Source organism: Manis pentadactyla, chromosome 13 (genome assembly GCF_030020395.1).
Source record: "Manis pentadactyla isolate mManPen7 chromosome 13, mManPen7.hap1, whole genome shotgun sequence".
NCBI classification, from domain to species: domain Eukaryota; kingdom Metazoa; phylum Chordata; class Mammalia; order Pholidota; family Manidae; genus Manis; species Manis pentadactyla.
In genome coordinates, this window is record NC_080031.1 from 60,578,454 (window position 1) to 60,598,855 (window position 20,402).

At 52.8% G+C, this 20,402-nt stretch overlaps 1 protein-coding gene across 5 annotated transcripts in view; it reads left to right on the forward strand.

Moving 5' to 3' along the window:
• Positions 1-20,402, forward strand: part of ACSL6 (acyl-CoA synthetase long chain family member 6) — a 54,523-nt gene that overhangs the window by 18,174 nt on the left and 15,947 nt on the right. For 4 of the 5 annotated variants that reach the window (XM_036892675.2, XM_036892678.2, XM_036892677.2 and 1 more), the window contains exons 4-16: positions 249-313; positions 583-684; positions 1,196-1,295; positions 1,804-1,982; positions 2,929-2,961; positions 4,171-4,222; positions 12,242-12,315; positions 13,838-13,915; positions 15,361-15,495; positions 15,876-16,010; positions 17,046-17,141; positions 18,087-18,159; positions 20,188-20,276. In XM_036892675.2, the coding sequence (XP_036748570.2) occupies positions 249-313; positions 583-684; positions 1,196-1,295; positions 1,804-1,982; positions 2,929-2,961; positions 4,171-4,222; positions 12,242-12,315; positions 13,838-13,915; positions 15,361-15,495; positions 15,876-16,010; positions 17,046-17,141; positions 18,087-18,159; positions 20,188-20,276 (1,211 nt within the window). Of the gene's footprint in view, positions 1-248; positions 314-582; positions 685-1,195; positions 1,296-1,803; positions 1,983-2,928; positions 2,962-4,170; positions 4,223-12,241; positions 12,316-13,837; positions 13,916-13,971; positions 14,050-15,360; positions 15,496-15,875; positions 16,011-17,045; positions 17,142-18,086; positions 18,160-20,187; positions 20,277-20,402 lie in introns of all 5 variants that reach the window. The other variant, XM_036892676.2, reaches the window with a different exon arrangement.

Sequence of the window (20,402 nt, forward strand, 5' to 3'; positions counted from 1 at the left end):
GTCACACGGGTCATCATGGAAACTGGCACTGTGTCATTCCCCATTCCTGGGCCTCCCTGACTCCTGGGGAGGGCCATGTGTGTGTATGCAGGCTTTACTGGGCTTCAGCAGGTTAGAAAGGCACCCAGGGGACAGTTCCCCCAGGCCATGGCCACCCCACAGTATGGGATGTCCACGTGGGTGTCTGACAGGCAGGTGCAGGTGGCACCCCCACCCTGCCTCCACAAGGCATGTTCATCTCTCTGCAGGGAATGGACCCTGTCTTGGCTTCAGGAAGCCCAAGCAGCCCTATCAGTGGCTGTCATACCAGGAGGTGAGTGAGAGGACAGACCCTACCCCACCTGCTCGTGCAGACGCACTGCCTGGGGGGCTTGTGGGCAGCCTGCTGGGTCTCAGAGGGGAACTGTTTCTGTGCCCAGCCTCTCTGCCGAGCTCCTGGCAGCAGTCTCATAGGGCTCCCTGCAGACCTGGGTAGGGGGATAGGCAGGCCCCTGAGACCTGTAGGTTCTCCCTCCACTTGGGGATCTCCATCCCCTGCTGAAGAGTCCTTGCATTCCCACCAGTTCCCATGTCTGTGTGCAGGTGGCTGACAGGGCTGAATTTCTAGGGTCCGGACTTCTCCAACACAATTGTAAAGCATGTACAGATCAGTTTATCGGCGTTTTTGCACAAAATCGGCCAGAGGTGAGCATCTGCCTTGACTGCTTTTAGAGGTATCAGTGGAGTAGGGAGTTGGGTAATGTTAAACAGCCCTGCTCCCACTGTTTTGAGGGCCTGGAAAACAGGAAAACTGGGCATTCCTGTTCCATGCCACCCCACCCTCTACTCCCCTGGCATTTCTCCTAACCAGGAGTGAACATGCCAGCCAGCTGCCTATCCACAGCCCACCCAGTCCCATAATCAGCTGTTCCTGGAGCCATGGGGGAGGAGAGACCTGGGGAAGAAGACTGAGCAAGCCCTGGAAGTGGGCTCGGGGCTGTCTGGAGTCCAGATTCCCTGGGGTGGGCATGGTCTAGAAGGCTGTGGGTGAGCAGGCACAGCTGGTTAGCCTCAGGGATTCTTTGCCATGTGCAGAGGCCAGGGCAGAGCTCTCTCAGCGCAGGACCCAGAGCAGCAGCCCTGGCTGCCTGGGCCTGCGGGCAGTACAACCCTCCTGTCTGCTCCACTCCCCTGCCCCTGCCTTGCATCCCCACAGTGGATCATCGCAGAGCTTGCCTGCTACACCTACTCCATGGTGGTGGTCCCGCTCTATGACACCCTGGGCCCCGGGGCCATTCGCTACATCATCAACACGGGTGAGTCCACCACTGCCCCTTCCTGCCACGGGCAGGCAGCACCGCACCCCGCCCCGCAGGTTATGCTCTGATACTAATAAGCACAGTGCTGCCGCTCCAGGGAACAAAATGGGTTTCCCTTTTGGCCCTTGAATTGCCTGGGTCCAGGTGTCCCTGCATGGACTTTACCTAAAGGCTCACACCACAGGGCCCGGCTGCCAAGAAGGAGCCTCTGCACCAGCCCCCACACAGGCTGCCAGCCCTCTGCAGGTCACTGCAGCCTAGGGCAAATTCGGGGTGGGGGGGGGTAAATGTCTCAAGCAGACTTGGGGTGATGAGGGCTAAGCCTGGAGCGAAGGAATGCTTGGAAGCCACTCTAGAAGACTCCCTGGGCTTCTGCCCTTGGTGCCACTCACGCCCCGTGCACTTCCTTCTGTGCACAGCCCACGGCCCACATGGCCTGTCTTGGGTGTTTATTTCCACACAAGCCGTGGCGTGCACAGCCTGACTCTCCCTGACGGTCCCGCAGCTGACATCAGCACTGTGATTGTGGACCAGCCTCAGAAGGCCGTGCTTCTGCTGGAGCACGTGGAGAGGAAGGAGACCCCGGGGCTGAAGCTCATCATCCTCATGGAGCACTTTGAGGAAGTCCTGAGAGACAGAGGGCAGGAGTGTGGGGTGGCCATCACATCCATGCAGTCTGTGGAGGTGAGGGGCTGCCTGCAGACTACCACTGGGCCCCTGCGAACCAGAGCTGTGGGTCAGCTGCCCTCACACCCTAGGGGGATGTCTTAGGCCTCAGGGTGTGTCAGTGTTGAGATGGGGCAGGCTCCCCAAGGGCTGCTGGTGGGTGGGGGTGTTACCTCTAGGCAACAGGCTTGCTGGGCTGGCACAGTTAATGGCACACCTGCCCCTGAGCTGCTGACACGGCCTCGGCAGCCTCTCTGTTTCCAGCTAGCCGCCAGCCCGTGTGAGCCTGAGGACTGTAGACAGGAGGTGAGACAGGAGGCACAGTAGTCTTTAAGAGTCTCACGAATGTGTCCCAGACTCCCCACAGCCAACGGAACTGATTTTTCTGTGCCTGGCCTCCCCAGAGGTGTCAGGTGGGTGTGACACAGGACATCCTGGCCTCCAGGACGTGCAGCCCTGCTCAGTAGCAGCTGACCTCCCCTGTGCCCTATTGGATGTAGGCCCCAGGGCCCTCTGCTCGCCTCCTGCCTCCCTGTCTGCTCCTGACTGTGCCCATCATGCCTGTGCACTTGTCCCTTCTGTGGCTTTCAGGGCCACCCCTCGGCTTGCAATCCCCCTGCCCACTTCTCTGGGAGCCCAGACCCCCAGCCACTATGCTCTGCTCAGGCAGGTGTCCAGATGTATCATGGGTACCTCAGACCATCTCCCCTGTTGTGCATGGGCACAGTGCCTGGCCTGCCCTGGGCCTCAGAGTCCCCATCTGTGATGTGTGGGTGGCCGAGGCCTGGATGTATATATGAGGGAGGCCAAGGAGACGGTGCCTCCATATGGGTTGCGTCAGGCAGGGGTTCCTGAGGCTTGGCACAGGAGCAAGGCATACTATGCTGAGTTTATTTTGATTTATTTGCTTATTTGTTTTTGATGAGAACTTTTGAGCACTTAAAAACAGTATTTCCCTCTCCAGGACTGTGGCCAACAGAATCATCATGCTCCTGTGGTAAGTTTATCTGCCAGCAGGTCTTTATTGAGCACGAGGGTGTGCAGGGCCTGTCCTCACAGACTGCTCACTATGGTCAGGGGCTCAATAGAGAGGCCAGAGTGGCACCCCGTGTTAACACACAACCCAGAAAATGCCCCCCAGGACTCCTGTGGTGCCCAGGACTCCTGTGGGTGAGCAAGCAGAGAGGGACCTGGAGCAGGAGTCAGGTGCCTGGGAGGGAGAAAAGGAGGCAGGCCAGTCCCAGCCACCCTCAGCTCTCCAGGAGCTTCTGCTGTGGGAAGTCTTGTTTGTGCCCTCTGAATGTAGCAAAGTGTCCAGAGGGTGTGATGGAAGTGGACCCAGGGCTGAGTGGCCTGTGTGAACTCTGTGTGTCAGCCCCAGCTCGGCCTTCCCTCCATTACCCCATGAGTTTTCTCAATCACAGGCCAGAGCAGTCCCCTGCTTCCCAGGGCCCTTCCCAGGTATACCCTGCTGTGTGCCCACCGCCCACACTGTGCCCCAGCCATAGGGCGTTGCTCTCGGGCCCTCAGCACGCCCTTGTCCTGTGAGCCTCTGCCTGTGCCCAGCTGGATCCCCTCCCAGAATGCCCACCCCCACTTCATCTGGGGAGATAGAGCTTGTCCTTCAGTCACAACTCGCACCACCTCTTCTGGGAAGCCATCTCTACCTGCAAGTGGACATGGCGGGCTCCTCCCAGTGACCCCAGGACCATGTGCCCAGTGTCAGGGCCAAGGCCTGATGCAGAGCGGTCTTGGGGAAACAGGGGCAGCTCAGTTACTGGGCTACATGGTCTGTTCCCAAGCCTGGCCCCAGACATTTGGGAGAAAGCAGGAAGGAGGGCGGGAGCTAGGTCATACCCACTGGAAAGGTGAGAAGTCAGTAGAGGCCTAGCTTGCAGCCCCATCCCTTCTAGAATTCAGCTCAGACTAGTGGCAGAGCCAGCAGGGCCAGGTGCAAGCTGGTGGGGCAGATCGACATCCATCCCTCGTTAGGTTTCTTCAGCTTCTTTCCCCCTTCCTGGGACTCACCTGCCCACCTGTCTGACTATAGCACTGAAGACCATGCGTGCACCAACAGACACACTCACACCCATCTACACTGCACATGCCGTGCACACTGGGGGCAGCTAGTGGAGCGGCCCAGAACCGTGGGTCCTGGCTGAGCACACCTGCTCTCTTTAACATACGCTTCTTCTTGCCTCGGCAGCCCCCGAAGCCCAGTGACCTCTCCATCGTGTGTTTCACAAGCGGCACGACAGGTAAGCAGAGGCACCCAGATGAGCAGCGGGGCCGGGCGCGCACGCTTCCCTGGCAGCCGGGCTGGGCGACTGCAGGGCTCTCTGGCGCCCTCTGGGGGACGCACTGGGTCTTGTTCTGTACCAGGCTCAGAACCTGGGTCCTGGCGGCTCCCAGGGCCCAGCACGAGGCTGCGACGGGGTGGCTGGGCGCAGGGTGGATAGTGTGGACTGGGAGGTCCAAGGCAGCCCTTTCCACTTCCCGGAGCTGGGGCCCCAGGAGGGCTGAGCAGCGGGGTCACGTCATTCCTCCGTGAGAAGCAGCTCTCACCCCCCTGCTTCCGGCCCCTGCCTGGCCTTCCCCTCAGGGAAAGGAGGGTGGGTTTGGGATCTGAGAGCTTGGATCTGAGTCCCACCTCCACGGCTTGCTGAGGGACTAGCAGCCAGTCACTGAACCTCTCTGCCACCACTGTCCCGATTAGTAGGAGATGGAAGGGTGTCTGAAAGGGCAGAGCGGGTGCTCTGAAGGCCAGGCGGGTCCTCCTGGATGGGCTGTCCGGAAGAGGACAAGCCGAAGTGCCCTACCCCATGCAGCTGACAGGAGTGTGCATGGTGGATCAGCAGCAACAGCCAAGGGAGGCTTCCTTGGGGGAGGTGGAAAGCACACGCGGACCCAGCGCTTTGCAGTCAGCAGTGCCCTGTGCCCCCATCCCTGTGCCACGGGGCCTCAGCAGGGCCTGTGAGGCGAGCAGGCCTGCGGACCTGTGCCCTGCCTTCCCAGCTCCCAGCGCAGGGCTCTTCCCACCGCTGCTGCTCTGTCTCCTCTCATAGCTGGGGAGGTCCCTTGCCCTTGTCAGGGATGCGCGAGATGTTTCCAGCCTTCTTTTTCCAGGCCGAGGCCTGGCCACCCCAATGACTGCTCTTGTGGGTAGTGAACTGGGGCTCCCTGCACTTCCACAGATGCGGCCTCTAAGGATTTGTCAGATCCGTGACCGGCCCCACAGGGAGCACCGTCCATGTGGGTGGCTCACGATCAACATGGCTTAATTGAACTGAGATGGATTTTTGCCATCATCCCAAGTGAGTTTGAGGATGTCCGCCACACTAGCCAACCCTGTCAGCCAGGAAATAACAGGGCCCCCGCTCTCCCGGAGCTGTCATCCAGACCCAATCCAGTATTCAGAAATGCCCTTCGTATTGATGTTGCTTTTTGTCATGAGTCTCACAGTGTGAAACTGTGGTGGCGTATCCTTCCACACTGGGCTGGGGAGCAGGTCGATTATTACTGTGGCCTTTAGCTTTGGACCCTTGCCACCCAAGACTGCCCTAGGCATTTTAAGGGTCACTTGGTCACAGATGCTACCCCTGTATCTGGGAAAGAATTTCCTGATGCAGAAACATGCTGTTGCCCAGCTGGAGAGGTCAGGGCTAAGGTCCAGTGCCTTCCTAGACCATGGAGTCGTAACTGGAGGCTAACCCAGCCTGCCCAGGCTCTGGGTGGCAGAGCAGGATGTGTGGGTCCTGGAAACCAGGTCGTGATTCAGCACCCAGCCTTCCACTCTGGAGGCATGGCTGGTGCCAGGCGGAGCCAGGGGAGGGAGCAGTCCTCTCACCCCAGGTTACCCTGTCTGGCTGCACCCTTGGGTGTCCTGTGCCCTGCCTCTCATAGCCAGCCTTCATATACCTTCTCTTCCCAGGGAAGAAAATACAGGGGTCTTTTAAAATTTATCCTTCTCAGTCTGCATTTTCAGCAATCTTTTTCTAATTTATGTAGATTAATTCATTCAGCCAGCCTCTTAAGCAAAGCAGCCATGCATGTCTTCAGCCTCACAGCCCCGGATTCGGCTTCCCTTCTGCACCAGGGGGCCTGGCTCCCAGCTTCAGCAGGAGCCACATTGTTCTTTCAGTAGAGGTAGATGGAAAATATGACCTGCACCTGACATTTGGCTCATGATTCTGGTGGAATCATTCTGGGAAGCATTTCTTCTTGGCATGGGATAGGAACATCTGTGGAGATTCCCCAAATAAGCCAGCGTTTTAGAGGCCCTAGTCAGGCCAACAAGGCCTTGGAAGAGGTGAGAGCTGGGGGTTTCTCTACACTCAGTGATGGCCAATGGGTGGGTTATTCATTTCAAAATAGCTGTTAGCTGGGCTGGAATCTGAGCCCCACCCAAAGAAAGGTAATTTGAGGGTATAATACAGCCCAGTTTGGGAAACTGGTCCCTGTGAATGATAGTTAGGATGTATCCTTAGGAATTCCTATACCTTCTCTTCCCAGGGAAGAAAATGCAGGGGTCTTTTAAAATTTATCCTTCTCAGTCTGTGTTTTCAGCATTCTTTTTCTAATTTATGTAGATCCATTCATTCAGCTCATTTATTGAGCATCCACTATGCAGGAGACCTAGTTTTGTGCAGACCCAGGGATGGACACAGCCCTGTCCTCATGAGCTCAGAGCTCACATCATTAGGCAGCTCAATACAATGTGGTCGCTGCCTGGAGGGTCTGCATCCCGGGGTGCATGCAGTGGTAGGCCTCCGAGAGGTCAGAACAGCAGGACAGAAAGGATTCCCAGAGGAAGTCAATCTGAGCAGAGTCCTGAAGGAGAGGCAGCTGTAGAAGAAGAGGGGGAAGGGCATTCTCAGCAGAGGGAGCAGCACGCACGGAGAACTGGCAGCAAGAGAGAAGATGTTGCTTTGAGGAAGGGAGGGCTGGGAGCTGAACCCGGGAACACTGGCAGGACAGGAACACTAGGGGTTGGAGTTTCAAATGGAGGTGTGGCGGGAGGTGGTGTGGAAAGGCTAGAGGAGAGTGAATCTGTCGGCATCATCTGGTGGCTGGATTGTACCCCTAGGATGCCTCCCCGGAAACACCTGCTGGTGCTCATGCAAAGGCTGCTTGTGGGGTGGGGGCTGCAAGCAGCCACCGACTGGTGGACTGAGGAGGGAATGGGAGGCAGGGGTGCTCACCAAGTGTGGACAGTTCTCCCAAGAAGCTCACTCGTGTCACCAAGGGCACACTCCACGATGGTCAGAGCGACACTGTTTGAATAGTCAGAAGCTGGAAACAGCTCACATGGCTGTCAGCCAATGGCATGGTATGCCTACAGTGGGACATCATACCTCAGTGCCGAGGACAGAAACCCGGCACAGGACAGAGTGTGGTTTCTTCTACAAAAAATTACAAAACACAATAAATTCTACGTAGTTTTAGAAGCCGGGACAGTGGTTGTCTTCCCAGATGGTGGTGCCTGGAATGCTGATGATGTTCTGTTTCTTGCTCTGGGTGCTGGTTGCACAGATACATTCACTTTGAAAAACAAAATGTGCTGTGCTGTGCACCTATTTGCGTGCTTTTCCATTTGTATGTTATGCTCTAAGAGTTTATTAAGCAAAGATTAGCTCTGAAGGAATGACAGCAAGAGTGGCTGCTGGTAGAGGCCGTGGGGTCGAGGAAGAGTGGGGTTTGTTGTTTTCAGGAAATACCTGGAAGTGTTTCTTATAACTGAGATGGAGACCCTAGAGGGGGAGGACGGAGAGGTGGTGCTCCAGGGAGTACAGCCATCAAAGCTTTGGTTTGTTCAAGGGAGAGAGAAGGCCTCCAAGGGCCACGGAAGAGATGTGCCTTGCCTGGGGGAGGAGAAGAGAGGATCCTGGGGGGCCGGGAGGATGCAGGGAGCCCTCCTCTGTGGAGTAGGCATCAAGGTCCTGGTCTGCTGGCGAGAGGAGTCATGAATGGGCTGGAGTCTAAGGAGGCACAGTGTGGCAGTTTCTGCAAAGAGAGCCCCCCTGGGCTGGTGAGTGGGAGCCTCGGAGTCATATTGTGGGAGGAGTGGGAGAGGCAGGTCGCTGGGCCGGCTTGGCGGGGTTATCAGAGCAGCCTGCTCCAGAGCAAGCCCAGGAACTGAAGCCCAGGGCAGGAGAGTGGCTGCAGAGAGGGACAGAGAGGGACAGCGGAGCCCGGCTTGGGAGGGAGCGAGGAGGCGGATGGTAGGCAGGGGAAAGGCACATGTCTGGAGTCACATGAAAGGGTCTTGACGTGAGGGAGCTAGCTGGGTCAGTTCTTAGCAGGGGCAGGGCCAGGAGGCTGGGGTGGAGGAGGAAGCATTGAATTGGGGCATCTCTTCTGTTCTGATTGAGGATCCCAGGAAAGGCATTGGCAGGCATTTAGCTGAGCATGTAAACGCCCATCAGCCCTGTAGCTGTGGCTGCTCGGAGGCAGCCTCTCTGGAAATGCTCACCTTTGCCTGTTCATTCTGCACCATTTAGCTCAAGACTTGTGTGATCATGTGCATGGAACTATATCTCAGTGCTCCTGCTGCATGGCTGTGGGAGCATTTTTAAATGTCTCTTAAGCCTCAATTGCCTTGGATATTAAACAAAGACATCTAATACCTATAGTGTAGGGTTGTTTTCAAGAAATAACTGAGCTACCACGTATGGCATGCCTAACACAGAGCCCACATTAGTGGGTGTTTAGTAATTGGCTGCTATCATAGTTATGATCTGTATTCCTACTAGCTCTCAAGTCTAATTTCTTTTTTAAAGGTAGATATGGGTTGGGTGAAAGCAAGACTCAATCTCAAAGAAAATTTGGGAGCCTTTAACAGGGAGATGAACTCTGCTTGCATTCTAAAACTTCCAGAGCATTTCTGTCACCAGTATCTTTTGGGACCCACTTTTACTGTGTCAAAGTGGAAACAAGAAGCCATAGGAGCCCCAGCCAGAGGGTCCAGCACTGTGCCCAACCCCACGCTCATCCACCCCTGCATCAGATATGCCAAGCTCAGCTTCACCCCACAGCTGCTGTCACTTGAAGCCAGTGTCCCCCAGGGCAGATCTCCACCCAGTGGGATGACCTTCTGCATGTCAGCCATGGGTGATCCAGGAACACCACTGATGCCAAAATGCCAGAAACTAAGAGTTTTTTTCCCTTCATCATCTGGAGAGGAAATGAAATACAAGGATGGCCAGCCTTTGAGGAGAAGGTGGAAAATAGACTAGGTGTCCTGCGGCTGAGACTCTGGGGCCTGGTGAGCAGCGGCTTGCTTCGACGGAGCATGAGGAAAGGAGCAAACTAGGGGAAAGGCTGACTCTGCGATTTTGGTGGCTCTAGCTGGGAACGTGTAGCCTGTTCCTCCATGTGAGCAGCTTGGACAATTATCCATGTCATGTTCAAAAGAAATGCTGCCAGAGGGAAGCACTTGTCCTGAATCAGAGAAGCAAGCAGAGCCTTCGTAAGACTCACCTCTCACCTCCCAGTTCAGACACTGAGTCTTGTCCCAGGATTCGTTATCACCATTCACTTCTCCATCTTTTAGGATCATGTGTAGAGATGGCTTAGGGAAATAACTTAAACACTTCTGGGAATATTTAAAAATTCTGTAACTCCTATAAATTCATTTAGTTTATGAAATTGCATCACAACGAAACACTTGTTTCTAAAAGGTGTAACTTTTCCTCATGTTGGAGAGGAAAAGCAGAATTGAAAAATTCCTACCATCCTATGTTGTATTGGCCTGAACCGAGTGGAGGCTTTTGAAAGTTTTCAGCAGTGAGGAGAGCTCTCGAGATTCTTAAACCATCCACCCTGAGGTTACATTAGGCATGAGCAAGTCGGCCGCCCTGGCAGTTCTAAAGCTCTATAGCCCAGGACCCTCCTTTGTGTCAGTTCTGATTTCATATGTAGTATTTTGTGGATGTTCCTTAGAAAATTCTAGAGTTTGAGAATCCCCAGGTGAAAATTTCCAAGTGATATTCTCAGATTAATTTGGGGACCTATGGAGTCTGCGGGATTTGTACATAGGAGACAAGTCAGAGGATTTCTTAATATGGGCCTGGGTTTGAGGAAAGTTACTGAGCTGAAAGAAGGACCAGCAGAGGTAAAAACAGATCCCGGGGTTGTCCTTTCCAAAAGGAAGATATTTTAGCAGCTATCTATTAGGAAATGTAATTTTTTAGATCTTGTAACCTTCTGTGTCCCCCAAGTGGCCTCTGATTCGCAGTGTGGGTGTTAGTGCAGAGCGCTTGCTAAAACCCTGCCCACCACACGCCTTGGTCAGACAGAGATGGACCATTACTGGTGCTCTTGTCTCTGATGAATGTGTCACATTCTGATGAATGAGGTAAGTTGAGCCTCATGGGATAAAATTATGAGAAGAGCTTTATCTCTGTCTGCCCCCACTCCTTTAAACTTGTCAGTGGAGGCAGCTCTCTTTCTGTTCCTGGATAAAAACAGCAGGTCCTGCCTTCTCTGGTCACTCTCAGAAAAGCCGCATGGGCGGCATAAGTCACACACATGGTCTTAATTCAGAAATACTAGCGTCAGTCCCAAGCAGGAGTCCGTCCTCTCCATCACGACATCTCCAGCCCCAGCCCCAGCCGGGGCCGGCTGCCAGCCCGGTGGGGAAGGCGCCATCTGTCTTTCCTCTCCTCCTCTCCCGCATTTCTCCTCTCCCTCCAGCCTGCTGATGAAGGCTTCTGCCCTCTCCCCGCAGGAGGGAGAGTGAGTAAGTGGGAGAAGGCGGTTGGGAGATGGTCTGGAACACTTTCAGTCCTCTTGATGCAGGCAGCACCCTTCCTTGCCCCGCAGCAGGTGTCCTGCTCCCTACCTGGCTTCTGCCTCTGCTGTTCACTTTACTGCTTCCCCCTGACTTGGTGGGGGGAACTGGCCTGCGGCAAGGCTCCTTTTCAGCCCACCACTCCCACCACCACCAGCTCAGATTGCTGTTCCTTCTGCAGATGGCATCTCCAGTCCCTGGGATTTTTTGTTTTTCGTTTTCCGTTTGCAGCCACAGGCTTCTTCACCTTTCTGTTGAGATCCTCAGCTGCAGGCCATGTGGTCAGACTCTCCAAGCAATCCCAATAGAGTCGGGGTTAGCTTAGATTCAGGTTGGGGCTGGGAGAGAGGACCCCTTGTTACCCCCCTTTTGATGGGCTGTAGAACTCAGGATAGCTCTCTCCAAAGAAATGCTTCCCACAAATGTATTCTTTTACTGAGGAGTAATGCACATAGCAGAAAATTGACCATTGTTAAGTGAACAGTTCAGTGGCATTTACTACAACCCTCTCTTAATTTCTACTCACTTAGCCCTTTTTGTACCTCTTTCTGGCCAAGGGTTGCAAACTTAACATACTGGTTTATTTGGTATTTCCTGGGATGAATTCTGCATGTGGTCTGGCCTCTGGCTATTGGAGTTTCCCACCCATCGTATCTGCTGCCTCAGTGGAACTTCTGATTTTGCATCTTTTGCATGTGGGTCATATCCTTAGACCTTATAGAAGCCCTGTGAGGGGGGTGCCACTGCTTATTTCACAGGTAAGGAAACCAAGAGAGGAGACATGGCTGCTGGTATTATGCAGGCAGTGAGACACAAAGCCAGGAGTGGAGCCCAGCCACACCTGTCCGTCAGCAACATCACTGCAGTGTCCACCCTGCCATGCAATGGTGGCCCAGCTCCTTCCCTCCCCAGCCAGCAGTGCCCTGGGTCCCCACCTGGCCTCTGTCCACTGAGTCATCCTAGCAGCCCTGGGCTTCCTCAGGAGCAGTAGTGAACAGCCTTGTCAGAACAAAGCAAGAATATCCATGTCCCATCTGTACTGATGAGCAGGCCAGAGGGGCTGCCCCCGTGCCCTGAACCTCCAGGCTGGCCTGAGCCTGGGCCTTTCCAGGTGCTGGGTATAGCAAGGAGGTCCTGTGCTGGGTTCCAGAGACTTGCCTAGGCCCAGACAGCAGCACAGGGTACTGGGTGTGTGTGAGGCGACTGGAGGCCGAGAGCCTGCGCTCCCTGAGGGAACAGAAGAGAGGAAGGCACAGGTCACCAGTAGCCCCCCTGTGCCTTCTGCTCCCAAGCTGCTGGGAGTCTCCAGGTAGGCTTCACATGTCTGCAGGACAAAGGTCCCTGACACAACGTTCATCTGCCTAGGGCTGCTGAGGGGCTGTGGACGAGGCCAGAGGCTCAGGTGGACGGCGTGTCTGGACTGCTGACTCGGGCATGTTCTCGGGGTGGCCTCCAACTAATTCACCTTCTTGCTTTCTTCTTTCAGGGAACCCAAAAGGTGCGATGCTCACCCACGGGAACGTGGTGGCTGATTTCTCAGGCTTTCTGAAGGTGACAGAGGTGAATAAAGTAGACTCATTAATGCAGGCGTCTCTTGAGGACACCCTCCAGCCTCAGGAGTTTTTTGCATTTATTTCCTTTTTTCCCTGATATAGTGTGGGCTGCCTTTCACAGGCGGGAGTTTCTGTTCTCATTAGAGCAATCCCACTTTTACAGACACTTTTATCTCCAAACACTGCAGTGATCCAGACCTGATGACATCCAGTTGGTTTCTATGAGTGCTAAGATCCCAGAAAGGAAACCATGTAAACCTATTCTTCATTTTTCATTTCAAAAATTGAGATACCTATGGGGTTTTATTTTTGCACTTTTATTTAGAAAATAATCTTTAATTACTTGCTTTTCAAGTAGGTCAGGGTTTAATCTGGTCATTTTGTGTTTAAGGACTTCTAGAGTCTAAGAAACAATGGCACTGCTTATTTATAAGGCTGTCCTTAAAAAGGTAAATCTAAGCTCAAAAAAGCTTGATATCTTTAGCCTGACAAAAGCATGTTAGCATTTATAACTGGCTAAGAAAGAAGGACCTTTTTCCACAAGTGGTGCATATCTGAATGCCCTGCAGTTTTTTTAGGGAGAAAGTCAGGTACCTGTTCATATAGGTTAGGCTTTTTCTCCACTGTGGAGAACAGTCAGCACCCACATTCCCGCCACGTGGCACCATAGAGCATGTGCCTTGAACAATCATGTACCGTGGTAAGAAACGGTGAGAGACTGTTGGTGGCCGAGCCCAGGTCAGGAGCCTCAGCCAGGTTCCCAGACTTGTCCAAAAGCCAGCCCAGGAGAAGGAAGGCCCCTGCAAAAGGCCAGAGGGCAGTGAAGTCCAGCGAAGAAGAGGTGCTTAGGGCTTAGCCTGACCCAGAGCCCCGCCTTGTGCAGGCTCCCCCGGCCGCAGCAGCCCCTGTCGCCGAGGCCAGTCCCATGTATGAGACGTGGGCTGGGGGCACAGCAGGGCTCCCTCCAGGCCTTCCCTGTTAGGACCCTGCTCTCAGGCCAGGGCCTTCAGGCCTGGTTCAGCCACCTGTCTAGGCTTGGCCTTGCTCCCCACCCTGTCTGGGGAAGATGCCCGGCCACAGTTGGTACAGACCTAGGGTTCTCTGGAGGAAGGGCTAGAAAGTGCTGACGAGCCGAGGCCCTGTGAACGCTGGCCCAGGTGGCCCAGAGCACCTGAGAAACGGGCCTGGGCCGGAGGAGACTTCCCGCGGAGCTGGGCTCTGCCGGTTTATATGTGCTTCATTTGGCTCTTTGCTTCTGCAGATAACCTAGTCCCAGGCTGCAGCCTAACACTGTCTTCCTGCGCTGCCATCCCTCTGTCCCTCCTCCTGCGCCTTCATCTCCCCCCTCCCTCTCTCTCTCTGTCTGGCATTGTTCCTCTCTCGTCTGGAGTCTCTCTCTGCCCCATTCCCCCTCCCCCTCTTCCTGTTTGCCCCTCCAGGACCATTTTCTCTTTAGTGTTTTACAACTCTCTTGTTGTCTTCCTGTCAGTGTTTCTTTCCTTTCTGTCTCCCATGCCCGCCACCTGCAGAAAGTGATCTTTCCGAGACAGGACGATGTGCTCGTCTCCTTCCTGCCTCTGGCTCACATGTTTGAGAGAGTGATCCAGGTAAGACGCCGCCTGACTGACCGGGCCTTGCCTGGGCTCCCTCTCTTCTCTTACAGAGCCAGTGGGCTCCCACTTGTGTGGATGTGCACATTGCCTACTTGCCTTTAGCACACATGTTTGAGCGAATGGTGCAGGTAAGGCCCTGGCTTCAGGGAGGCGCAATCTGTGCCCAGAACCCAGAACCCTAGCAGGGCACTACTTGTCACTGGCACCATGGAGTAGAACTAAACTGCCTTGTCCTCAGAGGCCAGAGGGGTCAGAGGACCTTGGCCAGCCTTCCCATCCCACCTGGGAGCATGGTGCCAGGGAAAACCCCAGGCTTGCCCTGTCCTACCTGTGGACACACCTCAGCTGGCAGAGGCCCCAGCTGCTGGCATCCACTCCAGAGAGCATTAAAGCTTTGCAGAAATGCCCCACCAGTCAAACTCTGTGCAGTGCAGCTCTGTTTGAGGCCCAAATGCATATATTCCATTACCTCCATTAACTGATGACCTCCTAAAAAAGAAACCCACCCAGTCGAGTTGAGGCATCAAGTGGTCACACCCCTCAGGCTGTAGGTGGGACCAGTGTTATGACTGGCCCTGGGACAGGCCTTGTAGGGGTGCAGAGGGCGCTGGGGGCAGGGGAGGATGGGGCGTCCACAGAAGGTTGTGGGAGCAAGGAATTCTCCATACGAGTGTCACACAAGGGACCATCCTATAGATAAACTCTGTCTTCTAAGCCTCTCGCATCTTACCTTGGGGGAGACTTGATATCCTAGGACATGCTTTCTAGCTTTCCAGACCTGGATTAGAATGCCAGCAATATCTGTGAACTAGTTTTGTGACCCTGGACATGCATCTTCAGTTTGCATATTCCTCACCTGTAAAATGGAGGTCACTTAGAGCTCTGCTATGAGCATTAAGGTCAGGAGCATATATTAGGCCCCTGGAGTACCCCTAGTCCTGTTAGGAAACAGGTGGGCTCCCCCTTGGCCTCCCGCCAAACAGCACCCACAGCCAACATCTCCAGGACTCATGGGCACCGGGGGTTGCTGAGGTGCCCTGGGGAAATCCACAGGCTCTCTGAGACCTGGAGCAGCCCCCTTGATAGGGTGTAGGACAGCTCAGAGACCTGAGTCCCCAGGGAGGCCCCTGACCAGGGTTTGGGGGACAGCATGAGGGGCAGCACCAGTGAGACTGGCTGCTCCGGCATCTCCCAGAGGCCCAGGATCCCCTCCATCTCTGCCTCTTCCTGCTGTGCCTGTGCAAGACTTAGCAGGTGGGAAGTGGGGAGGCAGGGGGAGTGTCGCCTCAGGTAGTGTTCTTCAGTGTCTCGTGCAGCATCCAGGTCTGGGTTATGGGGTCAGGGGTGCCCTCCATGTAGGGCAGAACCTTGGGAAACTCTGGGTGGCAGCTGGGAGTCACTGTCCCGATAACGCCTCCCTTCCTGTCCTCCCCCTCCAGTCTGTCGTCTACTGCCACGGAGGGCGCGTAGGCTTCTTCCAAGGGGACATCCGCCTCCTCTCGGATGACATGAAGGCTCTCTGCCCGACAATCTTCCCTGTGGTCCCACGGCTGCTGAACCGGATGTACGACAAGGTGAGCCCTGAAGGGAGTCTGGGGCCAGGCTGGGGGGCTGCATATCTGCTTGTATGCCCAGGGTCTGGAGCTCTGTGCCCACACCCACTGGGCCTGGAAGTTGCTCCTCTCCTGTATTCCCGGACTCACCCTTCCTTCTCCTGTTTTCTTACTATTCTCCAAAATCCTGGCTGGGGAGATATTTTTTAGGAACTGCTATCCCCACAATGTGCCCAGAGCTTGGCAATATTAACCTTTAGCTGGATGTCGCACATCCGCTGACCTCCTGCAGGGGCAAAATGGGGAGTGGCCTCGCTGTTGGCCATCCGGGCCTTCTTCCCTGGGGGGTATGTCCAGAGGTGGGATATGCAGCCCTGGCAACTGTTTCCAACTGTCCTCAGATCTTCAGCCAAGCAGACACGCCATTAAAGCGCTGGCTCCTGGAGTTTGCAGCAAAACGTAAGCAGGCTGAGGTCCGGAGTGGAATCATCAGGAATGACAGTATCTGGGACGAACTCTTCTTTAATAAGATTCAGGTAAGAAAATGAACAATTATATTGTATAGAGTGGCACCTACATGTTCAGTGGGTGATGGTACAGAAGAATGAGAGAAGCTCATCCCAGTGGCCTGTAATCATACAGAATAATAGTAATTCTTTTGCTCATGAAATCGAAGCTTATGCCACCACTGAAATCTTAAAGGACTGTTTTCATTATTTGGAGATGTGATATGTTTGCCAGCAGGCAACCAGCAAGGACTCGACCTCCTTCTGGAAGGCAGGTCCCTTGATCTCCACAGACGTCAGGGGATCCTTGCCCTTCGGTGGCCAGGTCCGCCAAGGGGCTCCTGGGGCCCGAAGTCTCATTTGCCCCTCCATGTAGTCTGGGCTTTCCAGCCGCTCTAGGTTCTAGCCAGACGGCCAAGAATCTTTCTTTCCCTTCCTCTTTCTTATCCCTTCAACCTGTCCCAAGCCAGGCTGGTCATGAGTTACTTATTTATGTTTCCCACTAAAGTTTTCAAGCTCTTCATTACCCAAGGAATTTGTAGTTAATTCATAGCATTACTCATTTTTTTTCTTACTACTCCATTGTTAGGTATGAAAATTAATATTTAAACTCCCTTCGCTCAACTTACAGTTGAGTGTTTAGAGAATTCTTCGTCCTCTGCATAATAAATAGAGTGGAGCGTGGTATTGATTTACAAATGAAAAAGGCTAGGCCATTAAGATGGAAGTGGGAAGAAATTGTCCTAAGTAATTGGTGTGGGTGCTTGCAAATGATGGGAGAAGGAGGGTACAAATGTGTATTTTAAAGAAGGGAGAACCAAAATTATAGACTGCCACACTGAGTAATGGCACTTAGTGCGAAAGACTTACATAAACAAGTTGGCCATATTGAGGACTGAGCTGCACAGCTGATTGGGTGAATCCATCTGGAAGGAGAAGGGGCAGATCCCTACCCTAGGGTCCAGGTGGCGTCCAAGTTTGGAATGTTGACCTCAGATGGGCCACATGGGCTGGGTGCTGCCTCCAGCAGCCCAGACTTAGGTGGCCTCTGCTCTCCTCCCACAGGCCAGTCTTGGAGGGTGTGTGCGGATGATCGTTACTGGAGCAGCCCCCGCATCACCAGCCGTCCTGGGATTCCTCCGGGCGGCTCTGGGGTGCCAGGTATTGCCTTTGTGTGGCCCTCCCTAGGGACAGTGGGTTCTATATGAGGGCAGGGCGGGGAGTCCATTGTACCCTCTACCGTACGGAGAAAGATCTTGGGGGCAGGATTTTAGTGGAGAAAAGCCCCTCCCCTGAGGATGAGAGAAGCCCAGAGTCAGCGAAAGCCAGGATGGCCTGGCGACATTCTGGAAGGCGCACGTGTATTCCTTCTGCAAAAAGAGATTAGATGAACTATCGATACGCACTGTTGATGTGCAGGAGATTCTCAAACCACACCTGTAACATCACCCTTGCCTTCTCCAGCTTGCAAAGTTCCTCTCAACCCAGGAGAAGAGCACAGGGAGGCAGAGGAAAGCCATCTGTTTTCTTATTTGATCCAGTAGGTTTCGTCATCTCTAAAAACTCCATTCCTTCATTTATTCATGCGCACAACTAATATTTACTGATTTATTCAGTACTTGTGCAGAGTGTAGTAACATGATCGTGACTGATGGGTTTTAAGCAAATAGGCACACCTATTTCATAAATGTGTTCACTTAAGTTTTATACTTTAGAAGCCACGGGCTTCTCACACTGTCCTAGTCTACACCAACGTGGCCTGTCCACTCCTCCAAGCAGCCTGTCCCGCCTGGTGTTCCCTGAAAACACGTGGAGCTCTGGATGGGAGCATCTTACAGAGTCAAGACAAGACATGTAGTAGATTTTTAAATATTTGTCTTCATACATATGACCCAAATGAAAAATGGAGCCAGTGTTGGAAAGCAAATCAATAATGTTTACCATGCCTCTTGCTGGTGCTCAGCGTTACCGACCTCCAGAGCACCTCCTTGCCCACCAGCCCCAGCACGAAGCAGCCGGGTGCTCAGTGGGGGGTTAGCTGGCTGGAAAGGGCTGCTGGTCAGCTGTGTTAGGTGCGTATGCTGCAGGTTTCTGTTTTGCTCGAAGGTTTATGAAGGTTATGGCCAAACCGAGTGCACGGCGGGATGTACGTTCACCACGCCTGGAGACTGGACCTCAGGTAGGAAGGCCTGGAGATGTGGGGATGCTTCAGAGCACTCCTGAGTTAAAGCAGTGGGTTCTGAATCCTTCTCATGGAATGTGAGTTTACAGGGGCCCTTAGGAAAAAAGCAGCAGAAACACGAAAACCCCTGATCCTGGTTATGCCTGGGTTGTGGCATTATGGATCTGTTGTTCTCTTTGTTACACATTTTTGTACTTTCCTACTGTTTTTTTGTATTTTCCTATTTCTTTGTAGGTAAGTAGAACTCATGTTAATAATAACAGTAAATCACAAAATACAGCTCCAGGTGGGAAAGTGCTTATAATATCAGTAAATGTCAACATACTGGATTTTATAAATTCTAAATAGGACCCAGACTTGCATATAGTCATTTTAGAGTGAAGGAAGCAGGCTATGGATTGGACATGATTTAAGGAGAGGCAAGTGCTTAGCAGCCAGGGCACTCTTGCCTGAAGGGCCATTCCCGAGGCCCTCTGGTAGCTGTGGTCTCCTGCGATGGTCATGTCTAGAAGACAGTGGCAGCCCCAGAAAGAGCAGCTCCTCCTTCTAGCAGGGCTTATCGTTCAGGGTAAGGAGGAAGCAGCAGGTAGCCTCTGTGCTATCCGTCACCAAATTTACCCCAGACACAGGGGAGGAGTCTGAACAATGCTCAGCCAAAGAATCCTTTGGGATACTGACTTTCTCTGTGAGCCTGGCACCACTCTTCATGCTTGTCTGCTCAGCTACAAACTAGAAAACTTGGGATGATGTGCACGGAAAAGAAATATGCTCCATGGGGCAATACTCTTTTCAGAGCCCCTTGGGGTAGTCAGCAGAAACATGATAGGATTCTAAAGTGAAGTCATATTTGGCCAAGTCAACTACAGAAGAATTTTCTCCTGAGTTTTATTTCTTTAAACTCTAGTTGAATGAAGCCTATTTTGCGTATTAGTCCCCTGATCTCTCTACTCCTGGCAAATTTACTACATGAGCTGTCTTCTGAGGTCCCAGCTCACTAGCTTTTTTCTTATCACTGCCATCGTATTTACTGATGACTTGTACCTACCTCCTTCCTTTTGGACTCTTTCTTCCCTTTTATGTCATCCTCTCCACTTCCCTATGTAGAACTTCCAAGGTTTTGCCTTTTCTTCTTACCATAAAACTTGCAAAAGCTATCGAGGAGGAGAAGATAAGTATCTCTGTACAATATTGTAAAAGAAAAAAAACACAAAAATGTCACAACTTCATTTTTCATCTACATGGCTTACTTATCTTTTAGGACCTTGGACAGAACCTGCTTAAAAATCCTCTACCTTGCCAGCGAACAGTGTAACAAGCACAGTTATTAGGATATAACTTAGACACACTTCTGTGGTTGGAGCATCTAAGACCAAGGAAGTGTGAAGTCTTAATTTTGGGAGGCAGGTCACCTCATCCTTGTTTTCTATTTGTTACTCAAAGTATAGCACCTGGACCAGCGAATCAACATCGCCTGGGTGCCTGTAAGAAATATAGGTGCTCAGGCCTCACCCCAGACCTACTGTATCAGAATCTACATTTTAATATAAGATTTCTAGATGATTACTATGCACAGTAATCAACTGTCTCGTGACTGGAAACAAAGAAGTATTTTATGATCCCCAACCCATGACATGTGAGCTCGCAATGGGGAAAATGTTTTAAGATGGGCACTATTGTATAAAGTCCTGACTTTGGGGTTGGTGTGGGTATGAACCCCCCCCAGACCTCAGCAGGTTGTGCTGACCCCACATGCCTGTCCAGCTCAAGAATCAGATGTAAAACAAGGGCCCAGCAAAGACTGGCCTCTCCTGTCTCCCAGAACTTTGTTCTATCACAGTTGTTTGCCTGTGACACATGCCCACCTGAAGGGGTATTGCTTTCTACCCATAATTCTGCGCTTTGACCACATGAGGAGTTTTACATGGTTTTACGTAACTACTCGAGGGGTTCTATGTGGCACAGAGCACCTTCGGTGCAGAAGTTGCTCGGAGCGCTGATGCACACTGTGTTGTTCTGGCATTACAGGGCATGTAGGGGCACCGCTGCCCTGCAATCATATCAAGCTCATCGATGTCGAGGAACTGAACTATTGGACCTGCAAAGGAGAGGGAGAGGTAAACATAGGCATTTAGCCACGTATGTTTCTGGATGCTCCCTGCAGTTAGTAAAAGGAAAAAACATGGAAATGGAATAATATATTTTCCATTCATCCTATGTGTAAAGTCACTTTTGTTTACTGA